Consider the following 26,952-nt stretch of genomic DNA (forward strand, 5'->3'; position numbering starts at 1 on the left):
CTGCCCCACCCTTCAAACCGAAACGCATTACTACTTCACGGCAGAAATAGGCAGGGCGGTGGTACCTACCCGTGCGGACTCACAAGAGGTACTACCACCAGCTAACGTCAATAAACATTCCAAAACTTGTAAACGGTACATTTAGAAAATGCCTGGTCAACATGTCCGAGAGGACAGTGCAACGAACTATTTGTGTCGGTGCGACATCGCATTCGTACAAACGCCCTGGGCTCGAAGCCAGCCAAATTAAACTTAGTGCAACAGTCGTGTCAAATATGATTTTCTCGGCCAGATGTATGTATGTAACACTATTCCACTAACTAACATTATAAGTATTATCTGTGAACGAATACAATTTAAAAAAAAAACCTTTACAGATTATCTGTGCTTTACATACAAAATTATTGATTTTCTGTAACTACACAAATTAGCAAGTTTTATATGTTTTTTTTATTGCTTAGATGGGTGGACGAGCTCACAGCCCACCTGGTGTTAAGTGGTTACTGGAGCCTATAGACATCCACAACGTAAATGCGCCACCCACCTTGAGATACAAGTTCTAAGGTCTCAAGTATAGTTACAACGGCTGCCCCGCCCTTCAAACCGAAACGCATTACTGCTTCACGGCAGAAATAGGCAGGGTGGTGGTACCCATGTCTCATATTTTGCTTTGTGTTTTGTAGCTTTTCTGACTCTTTCTATTGCATTTGTGGTTAACGATTAATGTAGGCGTAAATAATGAGTACATTGTAGAAATTCGATTCCTATTTGTCAAATACCGTTAATGTTGCCGTAGCATGACAATTACTGGGAATCACAAAATTCGTATTTTCCTTCATATACACAAATGTAGCTATACCTCGAGTATAATAAACAGAAGACCAAGAATTTTTTTATTCATATATCACACCTGGAATCATTGGCGGAATCAGAATGCCAATTAGAGGAATAACACTCTTTTGTAAAGTGCATTTTCGAAATTATAGGAATCTTAAACTTCAATAATACACAATAATTATTCACGGTTATAACGCAATTGAATTCTGTTAAAACTACTTTTATACGGACGACGTGACCACGAAAACTATAAAGTGAGTCGACTATTATCAAAGCCGGCAATGTGACTTTTGGACAATTATTGGTAAATCAGAAAAACGAATTATTGTCTTTGTATTCCATTGGCAGTCACAAAACTCTTCTGAACGACATCTTAGATAAATAACAGGTTAAGTATTAACCTTTATTTAATGCAGGATTTGAACCGTATTCTTTGAAGGAGACGATTATATTCATATCAATCTGTATTGACATATCAATAACATTTTTTTGTCCAAATGCACAGATTGCCACCTTTGATAATAGACGACTCAAGTATTGAAAACATCGAACATAAATTAAAATAATAAATGTGAGATTAAACCGTAAAAGTAGTTTTAATAATATAATATAATACAATGGCAACTTTACAAGTATTGAATTACGTTAATTGCAATCGAATTCAGTAGGGTATTAATGTCAAACTACAGGAATGTCGAAATTTTGTTAATTTATGAAAAAAGATATCATTTGTTTCTGTAAATCAAAAGTTTACCAATACCAAGGTTGGGGTTACATTTTTATGTAATAACTGACTTCAATGTACAACAAAATGTTCATTGATAATAGTAATTAAAGAAAGTATTAATCATTAAAGCATTTACAAATAAACATTTCTTACCAGAGTGACATATTAATGATGAATAACATAATAATATGTGTATATCTTAACAAAACTTCGACTGTTATTATTATTAACTTGTACGCGATTACTTGACAGCATAAATGTTGCACCACGTTATACAGAAATTACAAAGTTTTAACGTGTTTTCAACCATCATGGGTAGGTAATCGAACAAATTTCATTGTGATACATCCTTCAAAAAAATCTATATTTGTAATCGAAATAAATAAATGCTACAATTCTTCTTCTGTATCCACCTTTTCTTTGTGCATTTCAATGGTTTTATCGGTATATTTTACTGATAATCCTTGGCATATCAATGCACCTAGATAGAGGTTCTAAATACTAAGACTTCGGTGGGAGTGAGACAACTTTGATTACATTTTGCCTTCACTATTGTTCAACATCAAACAGAACACATAAAATTTAATTTTCAGCGCTAAAGTATAGATAGCTAAGTGCATCATATGCCGTTAGTCGGTCATATCCAAATAAGTCAAAATAGATTGTAAAAGATCAAGGTTCGAAAGAAGAATGAAGAATGGGGTAGAATCTTATCTTTCCAATCTTTTTCTGTAATGCCTTTCAGATGTGGTGCCAAAATTAATATGTGCCCTGAAAATGCCTTAGATAAGATGAGAATGCGCTGTTTGATAGTAGCAACTCATGATACATTTAACACGTATAGTTAATGTGATAACTTATTGTAAGGTATCTATACTTTTTCTCTGCAACGCAAACCCAAGGGTCTTAACAAGGTCACAAGTACCAAAACAAACCAAAAATGAAAATAAGTAATAATGAAGAGTTTTTTTTTTTTTTAAATCCGATTCGTAATATAATTTGTTTATAGTTTACTTATTAAACCTGCGGAATAAATGAATCATTCACAATAGTAATAAGGATAACGTAATAATGAATTATGCTAAAACACTACGCGTTACATTGTCGATATATTGTGGAAGTAAAGGTTTCGAACTATTTACAACGACCTTGATATTTGCTCGGCTAATGTCACACAAGGCAGATAATGCTATCGAAGCTAAAAGGAAATTCCAAGCCTCCAGTCTATCTACGGCGACCATGACAAAGACATGATTATTGAGTCAACTTCGGTATGCAATTTCGATAAGGCCTCTTTGTCTTTTGTTCCTCATAAAAACTTCCTTGGATGGGGCAATAAAAACGCCACGCATTCTTTCCAAAATTTTCATTTAATTAAAACATTGCCATGATGACAATCGCTTTATCCTCAGAGGGCGTAAAAAACAATACAAAAAATCAATCATTAAATATGTTACATTATTTCTAGAGCTCTATAATATACCAGTGGGCTCGACGGACATTGCCTATGGTTTAAAATAAAATAAAAGCTGACCACGGAATCTGATCGCAACACCACTTACCGGGTTCAATTGTTAATCCAAACTATCAATGGACACAATTATAAAAAACTTAGAATCCGTTTACATGGACACGTGTTCAAATATAATGCTAAACCATCCAGGGTCCCAGTCAAACACACGAAAATCTTAAACAAAATCGGTCCAGCCGTTTAAGGGTTCAGTGACTAACACACATCTCTGGCAAAAAAAATTGCCCATTGTATCAGGCCATGTGCTTATGCCATCAGCCAAAATATAGTTTCAAATCAACTCAAAATTAGATAACTGTCATGCGCAACTTTCACTTATCGCGAGTTGATTTCACTTTCCTCGCGTCTGGCCCACTAATGAGTCGATTCCGAATGTTACGCAACAATTGGTATTCATTGATCGGCTTCTAAATGGCCAATATAATATATTATAATAATATAAATATTAGGTAAAAGCCCTGATAAACTTTTCATTAGACCTCCGTTTCGTCATCATTCTAGAAAATATATAAACAACAAAAAAACCTAAGAATTTTTTAATACTAACTTAGCATGTGGTCATTGCCGCCCGTGGGTGTGAAAATAATTATGACAATACTGAAAAAGAGACCGACAATCAACTGCTGGAAAATGAGCAAAAATTTGTAATCGCTAATAACTAACTCTACCCATGTCTTTGGTCTAATCTCAGTTCATTTGGAGACTATATTCCTCCTAAATTACTACTTTTACGCTCTAATCTCGTGTTTAATTATTTTTATTTCATTATTTTCAATGTTTCGAATATTTTACGTCGTTTAAGACATTCATCATCAGGGGTATAGTAAAGTCGCTGCCTACTGCTGAAAATACCTATCAAAATTGTTTGATCAAGGAGATGTCATAGCGACCATAAAACCACGTGGAGGAGCAAGGTCTTCACATCCTAAAATTTACCAAAATAATGGTTAAATGAAAAATAATGATTTTTTACTGGTGGTAGGATCTCTTGTGAGTCCGCGCGGGTAGGTACCACCACCCTGCCTATTTCTGAGGTGAAGCAGTAATGCGTTTCGGTTTGAGAGGTGGGGCAGCCGTTGTAACTATACTTGAGACTTTAGAACTTATATCTCAAGGTGGGTGGCGCATTTACGTTGTAGATGTCTATGGGCTCTAGTAACCATTTAACACCAGGTGGGCTGTAAACTCGTCCACGCTTCAAAGCAACAAAAAAAAAAACGATCCCTATCTGAAAAACTGAAATCTTTTTTTTTTAATTATACAAATGAATTCATTGGTCTTTTCGAATATTAGCGATTTCATACCTATTTAAGACGATTACAATCAATAAAAGTTCCACATAGGCGTCAACTTCTAAAATAACAACCAGTTTCAATAGAAGACAATGGATCAATATTAATTGCTGTAATTTAGACATTCGACACGGGAGCCGGCATAACTTCAGCATTCATATTTTATAGGCCTAAAAAAAACTTGGGAATCCGATCCGACTTTTAGTTTAAAAATAGATCTTCATGTATTTTGATGGTTATTATATCAATTAAAAACTTTGAACACCATAACCACGACCCATAAAAAATGATATAGCTAATCCCGATATAGGTAATCTTTCTTGTAATAATTTTACTGTTATGAATATCTGACATTTTAAGAGGCAGAGACACGGCCATCTTCACAATAGTTTTTATTACATTTATTGTTAATGAAACATTGTGTCTTTTTTTAATTTAAGTACATAGTTCTTAGTTGAGGTTAGTTGCTTAGTTCTACTAAGCCACAGATATATTATCTGTGTACTAAGCACAAAAAACATATAGTCATATTGAAAACAGTTCAGTGATAGTTCAGTAGCAGAGGTTACGTCACTAACGTAATCAGCATTATGTATTGGCATAGTGTCAAGTTTCAAGAAAACATAACGAACCGTTCGCTAAAGACATATCATCCGTCCGCGTCCTTAAATTTTTTTCCTACATTCTTGATGTTTGTTTGGAGCAAGGTCCAGTTGTTATTATAACACTTGCTGGCTATTTTGTACGCGTGACCTAATTGAAACAGCGAACATGTCGAACAGAATACACTATTATTATAATACGACTTCATGAGATAATCCTCCGAAATAGGTTATTACTTCATAGCCTTACTATCATATGAAACTTGCTGAATATAAATTAAGTTTTATCTATTTAGTTATAAAATTGAGTAAATAATTAAACGTTTCTGTCATACTACTCATACTTAAATATTATATAATTACTACTATCGGTTTTTTGAATAGAAGGAAGTTAAGATAAGATGAATTTTGTTGAGTTCCAATGAAAGTAGAAAGCCCGCGACATCATTCAAAGCGTGCTCACAAAAAAAGAAGGTAGGTAGGTTTCGATTTTCAACTTTCAAGTTTCAACAATCAAGTAGCAATGAGATGTTTATTGGACATTTTTGGCAGTAACTATAATGTTTTCAACATATAGTTATTATCGACGTTGGTTGTTGATTTGGCAGAAGACAAAAATCCTGAAAATTATTTTAGGCACTACAGAGTAAAACTCTTGCTATTTAACCTACTTTTCTCAACTGGTCATTCACCCATATAATAATATATTGTACCTAGTATTGATAGACGTGGATGATTTCTCGATTTCCTGTTCACCACGAGAATTGTAAAAGTCGTATCTAGATTACATCCGTTTTAAACGGATCACGGCCGAGATTGCAAACACGACTTACAAGTCGACGTATGGTTACACTCCTACACACGCTCGTTTTGAGTAAGCTATATGTTTATACAAAATGAAACAACTCACACGGGCTATAGATTAAAATAATATATTCTTACGCAACTTAACCAAGAACTGCGGATACCGATGCGTAAATTATTGCTTTTCTTTGTTGTATTAAATCCAATGGAATCTTCATATTATCAGCAAAAACTTCGTGGAAATAATCGCATTAAAAATAAAAATCAAATAAGAAATTGGATGTGCACGCGCCTGAGGCGTAAGCACAGGGCCAATGAACGGTGACAGGTGCCGCGCGGCCAATCGCGACGCTTTACTTTACAAGACTTGATTTTAAATCACAAAATTATAATTTACATCCTTGTCTTAGTTGATAATATGTGATACCAGAAACATGCCAAAAAAAATAGGCGAAATTTCAATTCAATCATATAAAGAAACGAGCAATCAACTTCTTTTTTTTATAATTCAAGAAAATAGTATAATTTCCGGGAAACAACTTAATTACCGTCGCCTTCGCATGGTGAGAAATTGACGTTAACATTTTTACTTTTAGATATTTACGTAATATCATCATATTATTATCACCAAATCAAAAACGTTAATTACTTTAAAATCCAAAGTCAGTCATTCATTTAGAGAAGTGCATTCCCTGGCATACTAATGTCCTCCTGTCACTTGGAGACTCAAGGCAACGCGGCAACGGCGCGACTTTCTAACATTTAGTCATACCGTCTGACTACAAAGCAAAACCTGTTGATGCGAAACGCTAAATGCGGCACCATAATTATTGATTTATATTGTAAGCAAACCTCAGGGAAATAAACGATTCGTACCCTCATTTTACAAAGACATTACGCGAACTCTTTTGTCGAGGAGTAGGAATGACGGCGCCAATATCACATATTTTATTTACATCTCGATGAAAAAGTTGGCAACATCCCAATACTGAACGAGATCTGCGCCCATAACGTTATCTAATCATTTAGCAATCCAAATGTCTGTCAGAAACTGGTATAAATTTAAAATGAATGCAAAAAAAATTAACCATTTTCAGTACTCAATCCACTGGCGTTGGACACATTTTAACTGGCAGCAAAGTGACCTCGCCACATTGCGCATAAACTTAATTTAGAGTTTACACCATTCACAGATAACTGAATGGAGGAATGTGGAATTGTAGGTCTTCATATTAATTGTAATGGTAATTACTCAACCAACCAATTCAATACAGATTATGTTTCTTTGTTCAATCAACTTTTTAAAACTTCTCAAGAAAATTACCGAGTCATTAAAAGTTCTTTACCCCACCCAATCGGTACAAAATTACCGAAGTCACTAAACTAATATGTACGTGACTGCTGTTTGATAGAGTTTTAGGCAGCCGTGATTAGAATACTAAATGAATGAGCAACAGTTATCTACACGACGTGATCGGAAATAGTCTTATTTTAAATGACGTACGTGAATGGACACAGTTACAGCTCAACTGAAAATTTGAGCTAGAGCACGCGAAATAAATAGGCAGGCAAATAAAATAAATAAAAAGCTAAATTCAAACCTGTGTGAACTGAGAAGAGATTTTTGTATGATCCTCCTGGTACACTTTGCGCGCCTTCCTTCGTTCTGTCATCAGTGTGGTGAGGCGATCAAGAGCTCGAGACTCGAGAGCTTCGGCATTCAATTTGATGAGACGACTTGTGTTATCCCACTCCTCGGTCATGGTACGCCATGCTGCCGCTATCACCGATCCTAGAGGAGAATACGATATTTTCAACAAGCAATTTTGAGACACACTTTCCTTTCCACCCTTTAAATTGTTTGATTGAATTTCTCGAGCGTAGGTATATTAATGAAAAAAATATTGTGTTGGGCCATAATTTAGTTGTCCATATTTACTGATAAGTCTGCGGCCACCGTCACCGTCAAAATGGTTACCATTTGATAAGTGCTACCTTATTACGAAGGAACAGTTTACTCCACTAGTAGATCAAGTGGTGTTCGCTCAAACCCAATTCTTGCGACCCCGCATCTGTAGGATATGATCCTGTTATAGATACACTTGCGGAACAGCTACCCCTGAGCTATGAGCGCTTCGTCGAAAGCACTGCAGTAGTTGTTAGCAAACCTCTCCCTTCCTTGTTAAGCCCATACACGACCCCCCCCCCTTCTCCAAGCTACCACCCATCCATCCATCCCAAAAGCCTGCCGAGGATTAATGCAGAAGCTCATTGAGATATCCAGGATAACACTTCTGCGTATGGCATCGACAAATCGAATAGAATGAACACATTACACATATATTTTTGCATACTACATCCCGCAAACTAATCGTTCATCCCTTCCTAGTATTAAAATCAGAATAAGTTATCGAAACGTTTCGAGAATATATTCACAATCTAATGAAACCGTCGAAACAACCGGACCATCGGGATGGACAAGTTTTTGTCTATTTTTATGATTTTGCATCGATATTTAGAATTAGGGCTATGCCAGGTACCTGCTGTACCGATATTTGGCCGGGACCGTTCAACATAATGTCTGATTTTCAGATAAACTCAAATTTACGAGGTTTCGCTTTATAATTTTAAATTTCTTAATAACCGTAAATCTCGAATACATTGTAAAAGACAAAGAACAAAAGATGATTGAGATTGATTTAGATTGCAAGCCCTACCTTAGAGCTAGTTTCTAGTCTTCTTTATATTTTCGATCAACTATCAAATGACTAACCAAGGGCTATTAAATGGATTTTGGCCAGATTTCAACTGTCGTCACATTATATTGAAGTTTCTAATAATAAATGTTATAAGATTTATTAAAAGATCACACGTTATATTCTCTTCATTTGGTTTGCAATAGTTTACAATATTATAATCGCCACATAATAACAAGACGAATTTACGTGTTATCGTAATTTGAAAAAAAAAAGGTAATTTTGTTAAGACAGAATCAAACAATTAAAAAATATCTTCTTCTTCTCTTTGCTGTTATCTCACTCTGTGGAGTCGGCGTAGTATGTCCATTTTCCATTCAGGCCTACCACACGTTATCTCTGCTTCTCTCGCGTATTCTCTTTCACACAATCCATCCAAACCTTTTTAGAGCCCCCACAAAAATCTTCCAAATTTAAATCTATTTTGTGTTTTCCATTGAAAACAACCAAGATTGTTAAAAAATATTATACCTTAATATTTTTACCTTAATTTAATTGTTCTGGTACCCATAAAAAAAAAAAATCAATTTTTAAATAAATGTTGCCAACTGTTACCATTCGTGAGCACTACTATTGATTATTTTGACCCCTGATCACGCCGTCCAGTCTCGAAGCCCCAACTTTTTGACTGAGAGGCCTGCATGATAGCGAAACACGAGTATAATAAATACAATATTTACCATTTAGCTCTTCGCATTTGTCCATCTTCTGCCCCTGCGCAGCCGCAGCACTTAGCGCCAGAGCATATTCTCTGTCGCTTTTCATCTTTGCTTGGAGGCTTCTCTTCATAGCTTCCATGAGCCTTAGCTCAGCATCCTGTCGCGCCAACAGCGCCTCGTGCGCTGCCCGACCCGCGCCATTCGTAGTGTATCCCATCGTGAACCACCCACGTCTACACTAAACCACACATTGCAAACATAAACACAACACAAATCACATATTTTTTTATCACACCAACACTGTTTTGCGACCCCTCGAAAGAAAATTTACAAGCGTAAAGGCGTTGCAAGGTGGGCTATTAAAGTCGAAACCGAGTTTGACGGTTAAATAAATTCAAACAAAAAGCAACTTCCAATAGTAACGTTCTTCACGAACGAGAGGAGCACGCGGAAAGTTAGAACGACGACAAGCTACGGAACACACGACCGCTCGGTAACGGGGTGCGACTTGAATGCCATCTAGCGTTACGGAGGCAGGCACGGTGGGCCCACTCGATTCACCGGCTAGACAGAAGCGGCAGCGTCCTCGCTGCTCAACTAAGCTTAACCTATCTCATCTGATCAGCCTAGACGTGTTTTTTTTGTATTCGATGCAAAAGACAGTAATTTATTTTAAATCCTGGCCAAGTGTTTGTTGGCTCACACCTGCTTGAAAGATCCGTAAGCGGCATGAATTTCGATGAATGAAATTGAAAGCAGAAATTATGAATATATTTCTTTTTGTAATGTGAACAGATAAATGAAGCATCTTAGATAGATAATATTTAATATACGTATTGAAATCCTCCGCACATATGTACCTCACTTTCACTTTATGATGTCCCTGGGCTTCATGAGTATGTCTGTGCGTCTGAAACGATAAAAAACATTTCACAATTCCTAAATTTTACTTTGTGGAATGCACAAAAAAACAAATTTAAATCTCAAGCCAGTAAATTCAATATTATGTTCCTAATATATGTACTTTTATAACAATATATTTGATCTCTCAAAAGCTACAAAAGTAGCCTTGTTTACCTCATTCGGACCAATTTTCATGAAGTGTTTTATATTTGACTATTTTTACCTCAATACCTAGATGATAGCGCAGTAAATAACTGAATTGATAACTGAAATTTAATCATTACTTTTTTGCCAACCTATGCACTGGTAGCTTAGGGCTGTTCCAGCTTCGCTCGGACGAGTAGGTGAGCTCACGGGTTTAAGCTAAGAGAATTTGTTAACACTAGCCCTAGCAAAAGAACTATTTATTTATTTATTTAATAAGTTGCACCAACAAAGTGATCATCAATACAAAACATTGACAAATTGACAAAAGTTCATGGCAGATGTCACCTCAATTATAGGTGCAATCGACATTGCATTATCATCAAAAATAAAAATAAAATATACAGCTAAGATTTGGATACATTTCATTCATTGCTTAAGATTAATTTAATTGGGAGATGATCCGCGACAGATTTTTCCTGTAAGTAGTGAGACAATTTGAAAAAACATCTATTTCACTTAAAATAAGTTCAGAATATTATATATAATAATTTCGCAGAATCTATCACAGGATCTGAATCGCAACCCACTGAGAAGATCCAGCGAAAAAAGTGGGCTGCCTATGGCTTAGCTCGTTCCTCAAAATGTTCGTCGTGGTCGGCGAGTTCTATCTGGACGGTGACCGGTACTTGAAGAGCGTAAAAGCACCGAGAGTATATAAGTATGTAATACAAAAAAATGGGCTGTCTATGGGTTAGCTCGTTCCACAAAATGTTCGTCGTAATCGGCGAGTTAGACCTGGACGGTGATCGGTACTTGAAGAGCCTAAAAGCACCGAGAGTGTATCCGGGGAATCCGACAAGACATGTTCGGGCGACGGCGGCTTAGCGTTGCCCCGTCGTCGCCTGGGTCGGATGTGTAGGTAATTAGTGGAGGCCACGATAAGAGGGTTATCGTGTCACGGCGCTTAGACGAAGTAAACTGTAGATGAAAAAGATATAAAGAATGACCTACTTATACTAAGCATTTTTGATAAGGTTGAATGGTCACCATCGCTTATTAAATTACTTTAATTGATAGATGGTGGGAGAACGAGCTTGCAGCCCGCCCGGTGTAAAGTAGTTACCAAAAGTTAGTGGATATCACAACGTGATCACTTATCTTGAGACATGAGTCCAAAGTCTCAATCGGATAGTATAACGATTGAAACACTTTTCAAACCTGAATTTATCATTGCCTCTTTCTAGAAATAGGCAGGGTGGTGCTAACTGTGCAAACTCACAAAAGACCATACCACCGTTAAAAAATCATAGTCATTTGCAAATTCTGGGGGCATAGCTAAGCCACTCTCTACCGCTGTAGATGCTATTCAAACCTCTTTGTAAGAGGGCATGTTTTAGCGCCCAGAAAACTACGTGAAGGCAAGTACATTCAGAAACCGAACAATACGTGATCTCTGATAAAAGACCTCTCGAAACACATTGTAGGTGAACGCAACGATTTTAGGTAGATAGTTCATATGAATTTTGATCTGATGCTGTAATTAAGTAGCGCCCTTTATTCATTTATGATTGTTGCAGTTAGTGAAGTTTACAGACTTAAATAAGAAACTAAGAAACTAAAATAATCTTAAGAATAAATGCTAAAACTCTATTAGTTACAAAAGCGTTCTCAAATACATGTGGCGTTGGTGATTCTTGACACGAAAACCTTAAAAAAGATCTCGACAAGAATAATTAAGTTTATTTGTGGTCTTGGCACTGCACGCATTAATACAATATAAATTAACCGACGCACGGGGTCAAAAATGCAGCGAGAAAGAGCTCTCTTCAAGTAACTCGCTTCAGATAGTTGCATCAAGGTATAAGAATATAATATAAGTATTTACGATTAATTATATATTTTTTTCCTATTATATTCATTTTTCTAGCGAAAATCATGAAATTTAATAAAATCTTTCTATTAGTATGCAAAGAAAGATATAAATGAGTAAGGTTTTCTTATTAAAATATTTCGGACAAAATAGCTGACCTATAAAGGTCTTGTTTCAAAAGCTATTTTCGTATACTTGCATGGCTTCACTGGGTAAATCGATGTGGCGGCGATTTCTTTTCCTCAACTGTATATTACATATACATATTACTATTATTACCGTTATGCATTACTAGGTATTACATTCATAAATTGAATAAATTGTTTAAATTAAATTTTTAGTTATTGTTTTCTTTTCAAAATTATCATGAGGGCTATAATATGAAAGATGCTAAAAAGAAGCGATTTCGTTTTTTTTTGTTCTTCGCCATGGGGTAACATTAACTTACACAAAAATATTTTGGGGTAATAATTAAAAAAGTTCCCCGACCGCTGATATAGAGTGACACGATTCATGTTGATGTTTGTGAAACTATAGGTACATCTTCCTAGGCTTTAAGACCAGTTATCGGCCATCTGAATGCTCATCTCCAGTATGGACTCAATATAACGTGCCTTTTATCCAAATTTTTATCCTTTACTGGATCAAACAAATTCAATATAATTTATTCCAAAATTTTATTTGTTTTACAACCGTCTAGGCCTTCTATTGCATGGCATTGCCCCAACTGTGCGGGGAAAAAACAGCGCATGTTCATAAGATTAAATATCATAATAGATGGTGCAATAAAGTAAATACATATTCAGTATCAGCTATTGATAGATTTGAATTATCCTTGACTGTTAAAACAAACAATGAAAAGACTTTGCCCTTGAAATATCAACCATGGTCTGGCCGTGAACTTAGACTATTCTGTGTTTTATTGTCTCAATTTAATTCGTTTACATTATTATTTCCGATCAAATTTATAACTTCATACATTAATTTATTGAAGTACGAAGTGTTTAATTGTAATAAAGTAACAAAAAATTATGTCAAACTTTATTGTAAGTTTAAAAAGGTAAGTAGACAATGAACCAGTTAGGCAAAGTTTCTGAACGGTATTAAATATTGCCAGTAATGAAACTTAAATTAAAATAGTAGTTTCGTCGTATCTGGTCATACATCAAATCTATCCCTACATTCTATAAGATTTTTTGGGAATTATTGTCAGTGACGTTGATAGACGGTATTTGACCTATCTTATTCGCACGGTACTGAAAACTTCAGAATGCAGCCTCATTATTTAGCCGTATTCTGGAATTCTGAGGGGGAGGAGTCCTTTCATTTTATTAAGCTCTAGGAACTCCTATTCGAAATTAACTTTCTCGTCTGACATTGTTTATTGATTATTGTAATTGGAGATTTAAGACAAGTTCACGGATTTTTTATTTATTTTTTATTGCTTAGATGAGTGGAAAAGCTCACAGCCCACCTGGTGTGAAGTGATTACTGGAGCCCATAGACATCTACGACATAAATGCGCCACCTACCTTGAGATAGAAGTTCTAAGGTCTTAAGTATAGTTACAATGGCTGCCCCACCCTTCAAACCGAAACGCATTACTGCTTCACGGCAGGAATAGGCACGGTGGTGATACCTTTTTTTTTTTTTTCGGGTAGATGACCGAACCTCCTACGAGGTCCCCGCGCAAAAGGGGCGCGCGGGGTATGTGAGACTCAACGATCTGCATGGTGTTGTGAGCAGACCGCGGGCCCAAGGATTTTAGGGCCCACCCACTAAACGACTCCCCTGCACTCTTACACCCGACGTCCGATCCCCTCCGAGGTCAGAACCCGGATGAGGTAGGGGGGCTACCGCGGTCAACACTGCAACCAGACGGCGCGGCTCACCCCAAGGACGCCCAGCCGACGGAGCCTTCGAGGCGAATCGAAGGCTCTGAAACGTCGGCCGTCTCGGTACGGCAGCCCGTCGGGCCGCCCAGACGGTGCCGCTGGTGTCCCGGAATACCCCGCTGGACCAGAACCAGCCTGCCGGGTCGGGACGCGATACACCGTCGACCGGTCGCTCTCTTCACTCCACGGCAGCGCGCTAGAGTGCTGGTAGCGCGCCGCACGGCCTCACCCCCTCAGGTCGCCCCTTGACCTTCACCGGGGGGAGGCCGCTACCTACAGGGGCCGGGACGTACGGGCGTATTCCCGCCTCCGGCCCCTGGCTCGACGGCGACGGATCGGTGCGGAAAGGGAAGAGCTCTCCCTCTCTCGCTCCGCCGCCTCCTTCTGCGAGATGATGGACTCGCAGAAGTCGAGTATCGCCTTCCAGGACGCGTCGCTGCCGAGCATCGTAGTCACGACGCGCGGCAGCGAGAGGTCCTCTCCTATGACCGCGACGAGGGCGGCGCGTTGCTCGTCGAATCCAGGGCAACGCGCCAATGTGTGTTCCGCTGTGTCATCCTCGTCGCGGTCCGCGCAGTCTCATCACTGCGCCGTCGGTTCCCTTCCGGCTATTTTGAAAAGGTACCGGCCAAAACAACCATGGCCGTCAACATTTGCGTCAGCCGGAAGGTGAGGCATCCGCGGTCGCGGCCCACCCAATCCGCGAGAACCGGGCGGACCGCCTCAACGGTACGGAGGCCGGCCGACGGGTCCGCCAAGCGGCGAGACCACGCCTCCAGCACGGACCGCCGAGATTGGAGCCTCCGCGCTCGAACTACTCCTTCGCCGAGGGTGGTGATACCTACCCGCGCGGACTCACAAGTTTTTTTTTTATTGCCCTTATAGGCAGACGAGCATACGGCCCACCTGATAGTGAATGGTTACCGTCGCCCATGGACTTCAGCAATGCCAGGGGCAGAGCCAAGCCGCTGCCTACCGAGCTAAGCCGCTGCCTACCGAACCAAGCCGCTGCCTACCGGGGCAGAGGCTTGAGGTCCTACCACCAGTAATTACGCAAATTATAATTTTGCGGGTTTGATTTTTATTACACGATGTTATTCCTTAACCATGGAAGTCAACCGTGAATATTTGTTGACTACGTATTTCATTAGAAAAATTGGTACCCGCCTGGGATTCGAACACCGTTGCATCTTTAGATACGAATGCACCGGACGTCTTATCCTTTAGGCCACGACGACTTCTATTCTTATGGTTTCCCATTTAGTAAATTGGAAATATTTTGTGTTAAATGACCGACATTTTAATAGCACTATCGTAAGTTTATTTAATATAGTAGATTACGGACTTCATGGTAGTTTTTGCCGTTTGTGTAAAGTTGATTGAAAGCGTCACAGGTAGATAAAGTGGGTTGTGCAGTGGCAACTCCAACCCCAGCCTTTTAATATGGCCGCTACAGGTTAGTTCATATAATTTTGGCACGTGAAAAAAGTTTGAAATTTACGCTATTTCCTTCATTAATTTAATTTATTTTACAAGTATTTCTAATGTCACAGTAAATCACTCTACGGGCAAATCAATTGTAAGCTTGTAAATGCCTAACTTATTATTGCTAACGTGTCATAATTTCACCTCTGCAGGCATTTAGATTTACCGCGTGGCCACATTTCCTTTTATAATATTTTCATTATCCATGTAAATTAACATGTAAATAACCAAATTCTCAAAAAATACACAAGCTGATAAAAAAGACCATTCGAACAGATGTTCTCTGTAGAAGGACGTCCTGATATGTCCTCTTAAAATGGCTCTCTGACTAGTACCTAGGTTCTTTACTATAAATATGCGTCACCATTTTTCATCACCCTATCTTTGATTTTTATACATAGTGTATTTGTTGCAGGCAAGAAGTCAAAGAAGGCAAAATGGATCAAAGCCGACATCACAAGCATTATAGCAGAACCGACCACAATCGCAACTACCAACAATTGGGCGAACGCTGCAGAAGATGAAAGTGAGTATAAATTGATTAAATTAGAAAATTTCAATTGATTACATGGGTTTTCATCTCTTGAAAAAGTATTAAGTTTAGATTGAAAAAATGTCATTTAAAAAATCAGATCTGAAAACGTAATTGACCCAGTGATGATTTAAGGGGTAATGGCAGGTCAATGTTAATCTCGTACTTGGGATACACCCACAGAGTGTTTGTCACTCTTTACATCCCGGAAAGGTCTGAGTAAAAGCCACCAGTGTTTTGTGTACATTCTAGCCGGATGCTTCCTTAACAAGGATGAAGAGGGAACCAGAAATTATGGTACAATTTCTAGTCTAGGATTCCTTGTCTGTGTTGATAGGGAAGAGACATAGTTATTGTTACTATTGGAAACCCTCATGGCTGGCAGTTTTAGCACAATTTACGAGATGGTCATAGCCATAACTCAATTCAGACTAGTCTTTCTTGGCTTGCTCCCTGTATAAACTGAGGGTCTTTTATGAATTATTACTCAAAGAAAAAATGACTTATTATATTATAATTACATAAATGCCAAAACTCATAAACTTCTTTGTTGGAAACATTAAAATCTTTTTTGTGAATAATTATAAAATAAAAAATCCTAAATTTCTAAATAGCGGAAAATTTTGGATATGCATCGCATACACGGGCACCAGTTGTACTGCCTTCAGCTTCTCGTGCAGCACGAGGAGGCTTGGCAGTTGATGATGAGTCAATACCACATCGCCCCCCATTTATTGCACACATCTCTAATCTGCCTTATGATGTTGAAGAAAGTGCTATTGCAGAGTTATTTGCTGACCTTAAGGTAACTATTGTTTATTAAGAACTAGCGACCCGCCCTCGCTTCGCTTCGGAAACTAATTTATTATTGATTTCTCCACTATTTAATGGATGTTACTATACATATAAACCTTCCTCCAATCACTATTTATTAAAAAAAAACGCATCAAAATCCGTTGCGTAGTTTTAAAGATTTAAGCATACATAGGGATATAGGGACAGAGAAAGCGACTTTGTTTTATACTATGTAGTGATTAATTGAAAAATATATTTAACAAAATTTGTATTAAAAACCAATCACATTATATGCAATTAACTAATAATGTAGATTGTTCGTGCATCTTTGCTGTGCTTGTTTTGATGATGTAATGATAGAATGTCTTCAGCTCCAAAATACTCAGTTGTGATTCAAATGTACAGTTGTGATGCAGTAAAAAAAATCAAGTAAATAATCTGAGTCAATTTACACAGGTTACCAACTTAAGACTTCCAAGAGAGGGTGACAGACTCAAAGGTCATGGATATGTTGATTTTGAAGACAGAGAAAATTTAATTGAAGCTCTCAATATGCCAGACTTGGTGAGTTGGAAATTGTTTATTTTCATATAATCAATCCAATATTTTTTTTTAATTTCACAATACTAAGTATGTTAATGTACATATACAATCAATGCCTTTTAAATTTGAATAAACCAACTTAGATAAATAATTCAAGGTAGTCAACATCAAGTAATATAATATTTTAAATTATGAAAACATTATAATTCATAAATAATGATTTTAAATAAAAACAGTTGACCAGCTTGAAGAGCAGGCTCTCACCTCAATGGTACTGTTTTTGATATCGGTAATCTTTTGTTGTAATAGACAATAGGTGGCAGGAGAGTACGAATTGAGGTGTCTACTCCAGATGACCGTCGAATGGGACGAAGTGGACGCTCTGATAGAGATAGGTAAGTATTTTAAATTCTTTTTTTTTATTTACTGGCGGTAAGACCTCTTAATGAGTCCACGCGTCCAATCTTAGCACTAGTTCAAATGCATTCCAACAGTAACATTTGACAAAATCAACAAACTCACAAAAGTTTTTATAAAAGGTAGTCTTGTCTCCAGTAGTGATCTTCTCCAAGCAGCTAATTATATAAAATTCATAGAAAAATGCTTTACAATAATCATATTGCGATGCTTTTTTCTATTTATTATTCTATTTCACTGTCAGGATGACTGACTATGTTTAGTTAATCTGGCATTGAAAAAAAAGCACCAATGTTAAGCTTATAGTTATTGATTTACAAAAATTAACAATCTTTCTTTATCAAACATCTCTTGAGTCCCTTGTACTTTTTCTTTTCATTTCGCACGACGTGCGCTACACATAGCACATTTTCATAAACAACAATGAAGTGATATTATGTAACTTACAGGGACTATGACCCTGAGCGTACAATGGGTGACTGGCGCTCCGGACCCCGCGCTGTACCCGACGCGCCCGGCCGCCCTCGTCCTCCCAATGATAGAGAACGAGATCGGGATCGGGATCGCGAAAGAGACTGTGAGTCTTAAATCATTAGATTTTTAACTTCTAATCCTTATCATTTCATTGAGTCTCTTACATTTATTAAAACCATGGTTCTATTAAAAATTGGTTTTGAAGTATGTTCATTGCTTTAACATACTTTTAAGTATGGATTGATGTAGTTGATGTAGTTAGTATAAAAATAGGTTCTTTATATTATGTAACAGATATATAATAGATTCATATTAAATGTGAAAGTTTGAAATGAAGGTAAAACATTTAAACAAAGATTTATAATTAATAGCAAGGCTATCAAGAAGTTAGTTACTTATAGGTTGTCTCTATATCACCACATAGTGGCTTGATAGCCTTGCCTAACCACAAACAAAAAGAATAAGCTAAATTAATTCAGTCCAGTTTTATTATACCATGTTTGTTTGTCATGATTATTGGGTTTGAAAAAAAAATTTCACTGTCACAATGATGATAATGTCAGCATTAAGAGTGAGCTGTAATGTCACACTTGGGACATACATACAGAGTACAGATTTTTTAATTCATGTTAGATGTCTGCGGTAAAAAATATTTAGAATGTGAAACTGATATTTTATTTGAAACACCTATGAATTTGAGTCTTTCAGTGAAATAGAAAATCTTTCTTAGTTACTCAAATTGTCTCGGGAAGGTCTGAGTAAAGGTCAGTGGTACAGTCGGATACCAAACCCTCTAGGCGGGGGCTCCGCTAACAGCGGTGGTGGGGACCCCAGCAACGCGGGCGCATTATCAAGTCCAGGAGTCCAGCAAGGATGAGACGAGATTCTGTTGACCCTTGGAAGGTTCCCTGCGACCTGCTATTTCAGTTCAATTTGTGACACGACGCAGCGGTCATAACTCAATTCAGACTAATCTCCAGCTCGCTCTAGTGCTGACACACATTCTGAGTGACTTGACTAGTTAGAATAGTAGTACAAAATTTAAATCCAAGTTAGAATTGCGTTCATTCAAGAGGTAATGTAGTAGTGACCAGAAACTATGAAATTACACAGCGAGTGCAGATAACCGTCCAGGAGCCTGGCGCGACGCCGAGCGAGCCCCCGAGCCCGCGCGGGCCCCCTACGGCGGGAGGGACTCCTTCGGACGTGACCGCTATGGAGAGGATAGGTTTGATAACCTTTTGTATATAGTGTACTCTATTTATTTTAAGACATTAAAGATATTTTACAAAAAGAAATAATTATGAAATCATAATACAATTTATCATTCAAAATTACTCATTTCGATTGTGTTTGACCACTCGAATGAATCATGAAAAAATGAACCAATTTGAATCCTACCATATTTTTTAAAGTATGACCACTGGTTTTTTTACGTCTAGTGTATGATGACAGGTCAAGAAATAAAAAGTTAAACTTTATAGTGTGTAAAATTGCATTTGCTATTTATAGTATGTATGCCTTTACCATTTCTGTCGTCTATCCTTTTGAGAAGACATGCTGTGAACCCGTATTTACCATATTTATGATATATTTCTAACATACTCTTAATAATGATATTTCATTGAGAATAAGTTGGCAGGTAGTTTTTAATAACAAGTGTTATTTAACAAAATGATATACATTTGAATACTTTTTAAAAATAATCGAAAATTTTCATGTTAACATTTATATTTGATTTCCAACATTTCCAGAGGTAGAGATCGGGGTTATGGTGGACGAGATGGATTCCGTGCTGCACCAGACCGTGAAGGAGGATTCAGGTAAAATTAAATTATTGAATTATATTGTGCTTGACTTACAACCTCCATATTCAAATTTTTGTACATTTTATATGAAATCACTTGCAGCAGAGATAGTAGAGGATTCGGCAGCAGAGGTTTTGGCGATCGTGACCGTGACCGGGACCCACCTCCAAGAGAAGGTAATTCATGACAGTTCGTTTTTGTTAACTATAATAATTTTTATTTTCTCTCTTAAAGGGTATAGTACAAATACAAATAGAGATTAACCTTATAATTTTTTTTGTTCTGTGTCCAAGCTCCCTCGTTCTTAGGATAGATAGGTTAGGTTAAGTCGTGAACAGATGTCGCGGACTAGTGTTGAGAGATCATTAGGTGCTATCATTTAAGCAGGCTATTATGCTTGTGAGTATGTTTGTATGTGTATGTGTAACTAAATACACATTAGATTTAAAAAGTCTAAGAAAAAAATATTTCACAGACACAAAACCTCGTGAACGTCCTAAGTTGAATTTGTTACCGCGCACTGTGCCTCGCGAGACCGAAGCCCCCACCAAGCCCGCCGACGGAGCGCCCCTGGAGGAAAAACAAGAGAAACAGGCTCCGAAGCCGGTGCCTGCTGAAAAAGTGTTTGGCGGCGCTAAACCTGTTGACACTGCTGCTAAGTAAGAATATGTTGTTTTATAGAGAAAAAAAATCAGCACATGACAGATAAATCAAGATAATACTTATGATCTTGGTTTTATGTTAAACAATTTACAAAATGTGCAAGATTAAAGGGTTATCTAGACACCGACTCGTGCTTTTTGTGCTAGACTCGGTCGCTTTACACCAACAGTCAATTAAATTACACAGCTTTTAAATTACATAAAACTACATTCACGTGTCATCATGATTTGACAATTTCTATGAAAAACTTGTGTATGTTTTAGTTAAATTATTTCATTTTGACCTAGTTAATTTCAGCGAAATATTTAAACGGAATTTTGTAAATAAGTCGAAACACAACAGAAAGTATTTCTCTTTTGCGAACCGGGTACACCCAATTGTGCTGTAGCTCCATTAAAATCACATTTTTATCCACGAAATTTGTATTTGTTGTTGTTGTTTTGTTTTGTTTTTCTCATCGAAGCCGTCGCTTTCGACGAAGGGCTCGGCGAGTAAAGTAACACGCAGACACAGCCCACTGAATTTCTCGCTGGATCTTTTCAGTGGGTCGCGTTTCCGATCCGGTGATAGATTCTGCTAAGCACTACTCTTGCTAAGATCGCAACTTCTCCAGGTTTGAGCTTACGTACTCGTGCGGTAACGCTGATATAGCCTCTCGTGGCCATCAGCATAACTAGGAAGAAAAAAAAAAGAATAATTAAATAAACTAAAATTAATGAATTTCTACAGGGAAAGAGAAATTGAAGAGCGTCTACGAAAACAGGAAGAAGAGGCCAGACGCGTTGCTGAAGAAAAAGAACGTTGGGGGGGACGTAGAGTATGTACTTTAAAATAATAACAATCAAACGTTTCTTATAATTTAACTTCTACTAACATAATTTATTGTCGAACAGAATGATCACTCTGGAGATCGTCGTGGAGGTGCTAGAAGAGGTCAGTATCAATTTACAAATACACTTAAATTACTTTTTATTAGAAGTAGGTATACTTACATTTTTCACGAAAATGACGAACGAGTAAACATTGGTACTGGTAGTGGTCCAGACCATAATACGTTTTTATTTATTGCATAGATGGGTGAATGAACTCACGTTCCATCATTAAGTGGTTATTGGAGCTCATAAACATTGAAATGTAAATGCCAAAAGTAAAATTATAAAAATCAGCCAACGCGAGGATTGAGCTCTCTGTGTAACACGAGAGAATTGCCTTCGTTTTAAACCGCCTATTCGTAAAACAATAAGTATTTATTAGACTTGGCTTAGCCAATAAATTTTGTTTTCAGCTTGTTTCAATTCAAAATTATTTCAACTTTGATATCATGTAACATATTTGAGTGTCAAAGTAAAACAACACTTTACATCTGGCCTTGAAGAGAGATATTTTACTAATTGGTCACGTGTTGTTCTTCACTTCTAGTCATTATCTCGAATATATACTGATTTATAATATTATATTTTAAACTAAAACAACTTATCTTAGGTTTTTGAGAGTCATAAACGCCAAACAATTTTTACAATTTAATCGCGCGGTTTTTATTTCCATCGTTACGAATACGTTAATTTTGTCAATTCAAATTTGTAATAACTATCGTTAGAGTTGATATTTAACTTATAACAATATAATTCACTATCTAAACTCTGAAATTTATTTCTGATTTGATTAAAACCAATATTATACGACACGAAAACTCTTATTTTTTAATACTATTCAATATGTATTATCATCTTAAACGTTGCAGAGTTCCTTGATATTCATTCCTAAATTTGACTAAATTTGCATAAACCTTTTTTCATTCTTCAACTCATATTCCAGAACACTCTTTGTGGTCCGTAAGTTGTGGATGACGTAGTAAGGGATCATTGGTTTTCATCAGTTCTGAGATCAATTTAAATTGAATGCCCCTTAACTATATCATTTTCTGTATGGGATTTTTCCAGATTTTGCTATGTAAAACTTTTTTCGTTACTTGCATGTGACCATCATATTTTTTATCATCGCTTCATATTTCCGGTGGTAGATTCTGCGAAGCACGGCTCTTGCTAGGGTACGTGTTAGCAACGGCGTCAGGTTTAGGTTAGGTTACGCTGAAATAGTCTCTCAAGGCTCTCAGCTTAAATAGGAAAAAAAAGCTATACTCGTCCAAGTCGAAAATATTATTTGTTTCATCAAATAACTTGCGAATTTTATCTAAGTATTCATTTGGTTTGAGAATCATACAACTACATACTTTTCCAACTATTAACTACTTAAAAGCAGTCAAAATTTCCCTTCATGGCCCGACGTTCATTAATTACCGTTGACTACTCTGAAAATACCCTTTTGATTTCAAGAACAGTTTCTTTACATCATTTGGATATATTAAACAAGGTAATTGATGTTACATTTTCCTTAGACGATCGCGGCAGAGATTCGCGAAGCTTCAACAGGGAGCGGCGAGATTATTCTAAGGACGACAAGGATCGGCGCGACGACCGAGAAAAAAGAGACTACAGGGACGATAGAGACAGGCGCGACTACAACAGGGACGGTAGAGATCGGCGCGATCCCAAAGACGAGAGAGAACGCAGAGACTACTCCCCCGACCGACGGGACCCCTCGCCCGCCTCGCCAGCGCGCAGGAGAGATTCCGTAGAGCGCGATCAAGAAAGAAACGGACGACCCAGTCGTTCACGTGATCGACGCGACGACACTGACGAGAAACCACTGCCCAAATTAAAAGAACAAGAAAAACCCGTATGTATTCGATTGGAATGACTTTCATTTTGTCAGTTGTCAAATACAGAGTAGATTGGGGGAAATCGGGACGATTTGCAATTCCAAGAGAAATTTTCCGTTTTTTTTAGGGTAATACCAATAAAATTGAGATTAAAATGTATCCGGAGGTTTAAATTTTCCATACATGATCCATGATTAAACACAGTTCATTGAAAAATATACACAAAAACTTAAAAAACTAGCTTGACCTGATTCACCTTGACTAAATTAAACTATTTAATATTCTTAAACACTAAATAAGTCATTTTCTATTCAACAAATTTAAATCTCACAAAAGCATTGTGACATCCAAGGCTTGTCTCTATTTTACCTCTAGTCCCCTATTCCCCCCAATCAACGGTATGTGAAATCTTGTACCATATGTTTTTGAAGGTAATAATTATTAATAATAGTGATGTCGTTTTGAGGTCATTTATATACATAGTAAATCTTATTTTGGTCCTCACGATACAGGTTATGCCATCAGCGTCATCTCTCAATTTGTTAAATATATAAATAGTATTCTAGGTCATGATCAAGAGCTTATGTAGTAAATAAATTTACTATTATTTTCCTCATTATTTTTGTTGTTCATTAATCAAATTTCATTTTCAGAATTTCGTTGCATCCAACAAGTTTAGCTTCCTTGAAGACGCCGACGACGCTGCATCTGAATAACACTCGTATAGACGTGTGAAATATTTTGTGTCCGTTCTGCAAGTGACCAGAGTGTAAAGTGTAAATTTATCGAGTGACTGACGCACGACGGAACTGTACGTGGCACCGAGACGATCGTTTACATTGTGCTATGTGATATAGAACTCGACTAATCATAGTGCGGTGTGGTTTATCATATGTGTATATTAATTAGGGTTTGTTACATGCTCACGCAGCTTCGAGGTCTGCCCCAGTCTTTACTGTAGTGACCTGATATTCGATAATATTATATCATCGACAAAAGGTTGTTTTTAAATCTGTGCAGTTGCAACATTAAAGACTGGGGCTCTCATATTTGCAACCATTTTATACTAATTGGTGTAAATTCACGATGAGTTTTTTTACAAATAGAGATGAAGCTGATTAATTAAAAATCATTGGAATCCGATAGTTCCATTTCCTCAATTTTACAATAAAACAGGTGCTGCCTCTTTGTCGTGTTTTGTTTTCTTGGGAATTTATCATGTATTTGATTTCTTTTCGAGTAGGAGTAATATTATTATGAATTGAGTGTGAAACTCAACAATACACCACTAATATTATTATTATTATTATTTTATAGGAATCTTTCTCATTTCTTTGTTTCCGTTGTGCTAAAGGGATCTATTTATACACCGCGATATACGGGGTATACCCGCCACAGAATCGTTCTTGATGGATGAATCGTGATGAACAAACGTCTTGCGAGATACAACACATTTTGTTAATTTAGCACTCTTATTAATGTTGTCATATTATTATTTACTATGCTTGAAGCATCATTTAAATAGTAATTGTAATTAAAACTGATGTGAAAATTTTAATCAATGTTTTATTGGAGTGAGAAAAACGTTAAAGGAACAATAGTACCCCGCGTAGTCAACGTTAAAGCTTTCAAAGTACTGATTCATATCTGTATTTGTTACTTTCATTCAATTCCCATCTTTTAAATATGTAACTTTTGTAATCGCGACGGTGATTGAAAAGGTTATTTTGCATTACACTGACTTGTAATACACATAAAAGAGAACTCATCAAAATAGTGAATTTTAAATCTCATCAAAAGGTAAAAAAAATATTGAGACTGCCTAGATAGGGTTAATTCGCCTTATTCCATTTTTCTCTGAGTACCCCGATACATCTAGAAACTACATTTTCGTGAATTTAAGTAGATATGCAGAATGATGATTAAATGAATGAAGATGAAGTTACATTAGCATAAAAGACTGACATTTCTAAATTTGGGATATCAATGAAAAAACCGATATTCGAATCAAGTGTAGGTATTAACTATGGATCGAACAATGTTAAAATGAAACCATCGAATGGTCTAAATTTTAACTTAATATCTGTTTTTTTAGAGATAATGGTTGTCATTTTAGAATAAAACGAATTTGTAAGTCGACGGTTTTTATTACACGTAATTCAAAATAAAGTTGACTGACTCTTAATCAGATTCCTACTCAATTGAACAATCCTGGAGATTTATTAGCTCTTGTTCAGACGAATTCTACATGCCACGTTCCCAATTTTCATCATACGATCTTTCGGCACTTTCAAATTGATCGTACGAGAAGGTAGGTACGTTTGAGGAGTAGATTAATTTAATTTACTATCAAATGCCTTTTTGTATTAATCCTGACTGGACGACTTGGACTAAGTGTATAACACCAGTCGCTCACATGCTCACGAATACGCAACCCGCAAGTGTAGGACGACATTTGCAAATGATTAAGCAAAGTTTTCGCTGCATTCGTGGTTTTCCAAGCTGTGTCGGTTTTTTAACAGACATCAAAGCGCGCGAACCGCGAACCTTCGCGTAGTCTCCCACACATTCGTGCCCAGTTGCGCCGACAATTGCGAAGGTAACGGACGTATCGCCATTTTCATAGTTCATGACGTCTACTGTGTAGCGTATCTTCATCAAAAGAAATCCCATAAAAACAGCATGGCTGTTAATGATGTCTGGGAAAGAATTCAACTCTTTTTCTCTTCAATGTTCTATTGACGAATTAAAAAGGAGGAGAAATTCGTGAGACATTCCTAAACAAGTGTAGGAGGAAGCGCAAACGGGTTCGCAAATTGAGTACCGAACCCATTTATTTGCACAGCTGCTAAGTTTGCGAATGAATGTTTGACGGCCCTTCACATGCGCGCAAACATTTGTACAATGTACGAATATTTGCGCGCATGTGAGTGGCCTGCATAATAATCTATGAGCTCTGCGCAAAAAATATCAGTTCGCTTTTTTCCCTACCAATCCCATCAGGTATAGATCATACACTTAATATATTCGAGGGTATATGAGTCTTCACTCCAATATGATATTTCTTTAATCGCTTGTTAATTGTTTCCAGTAATTAACAAGGCGCTTTTAAGGAAGACTGCTAATTTTTTAAACTTGTATACCGGTAAAAGGGGGTGATTAGGGACAAATTCCAACTTGATGAACAATTATAGGTAGTTGTTGATGTTTAAAATGCTATATCAGGATCAAAATGATCTTGATGATGAGTCTTGGGGGCGTCTTTGGTATCCAATTTAAAGCTTTAGCATTCCAGTTTAAGCAAAAATAGGTGCTATCCCTAGCTACCCAAAAATTGGGGTTATTGGGGACGAAATTAGTGTTAATAGAGAAACTTGCTAGGGCTGGCACTCCTTGGTTTTAATTAATTTATTTATTTAGTTGCACCAACAAAAAGATCATCAATGAAAAACATTGAAAAACTGACAAATGTACATGACACATGTCACCTCAA

General features: G+C 37.0%; 2 protein-coding genes and 2 non-coding genes across 5 annotated transcripts in view; 3 read left to right on the forward strand and 1 right to left on the reverse strand.

Moving 5' to 3' along the window:
- FER (tyrosine-protein kinase Fer) overlaps positions 1-9,787 on the reverse strand; it is a 51,971-nt gene extending 42,184 nt beyond the window's left edge. For both annotated transcript variants that reach the window (XM_028170318.2, XM_028170317.2), the window contains exons 1-2: positions 9,230-9,787; positions 7,395-7,585 (exon numbers count right to left, since the gene is read on the reverse strand). In XM_028170318.2, coding sequence (XP_028026119.1) covers positions 7,395-7,585; positions 9,230-9,425 — 387 coding nt within the window. In that variant the 5' untranslated portion in view covers positions 9,426-9,787. The remainder of the gene's footprint in view (positions 1-7,394; positions 7,586-9,229) is intronic.
- Positions 9,788-15,365: 5,578 nt separating this feature from the next.
- Positions 15,366-25,017, forward strand: eIF4B (eukaryotic translation initiation factor 4B). The gene is made up of 14 exons (XM_028170335.2): positions 15,366-15,479; positions 15,924-16,034; positions 16,655-16,845; positions 17,292-17,399; positions 17,688-17,773; positions 18,245-18,372; positions 19,383-19,497; positions 20,024-20,092; positions 20,180-20,253; positions 20,553-20,736; positions 21,470-21,557; positions 21,634-21,673; positions 23,136-23,476; positions 24,113-25,017. Exons 1-14 carry the CDS (start codon positions 15,467-15,469, stop codon positions 24,173-24,175), a joined length of 1,611 nt encoding a protein of 536 aa, XP_028026136.2. The 5' UTR covers positions 15,366-15,466; the 3' UTR covers positions 24,176-25,017.
- On the forward strand, positions 16,188-16,486 carry LOC149502801 (Nuclear RNase P). The gene has a single exon (XR_016323275.1).
- On the forward strand, positions 18,977-19,254 carry LOC149502802 (Nuclear RNase P). Its single transcript, XR_016323276.1, has one exon.
- Positions 25,018-26,952: the final 1,935 nt, after the last annotated feature.

This window comes from Bombyx mandarina, chromosome 06, assembly GCF_030267445.1.
Source record: "Bombyx mandarina strain Sakado chromosome 06, ASM3026744v2".
In the NCBI taxonomy this organism is placed as follows: Eukaryota; Metazoa; Arthropoda; class Insecta; order Lepidoptera; family Bombycidae; genus Bombyx; species Bombyx mandarina.

Bases quoted from the DNA above. Each gene is read 5' to 3' on its own strand.
- eIF4B (XM_028170335.2), top strand. The intron at 17,400-17,687 runs GTGAGTTGGAAA...TTGTTGTAATAG, and splicing joins CTCTCAATATGCCAGACTTG to ACAATAGGTGGCAGGAGAGT. The intron at 21,674-23,135 runs GTCAGTATCAAT...CATTTTCCTTAG, and splicing joins TCGTGGAGGTGCTAGAAGAG to ACGATCGCGGCAGAGATTCG.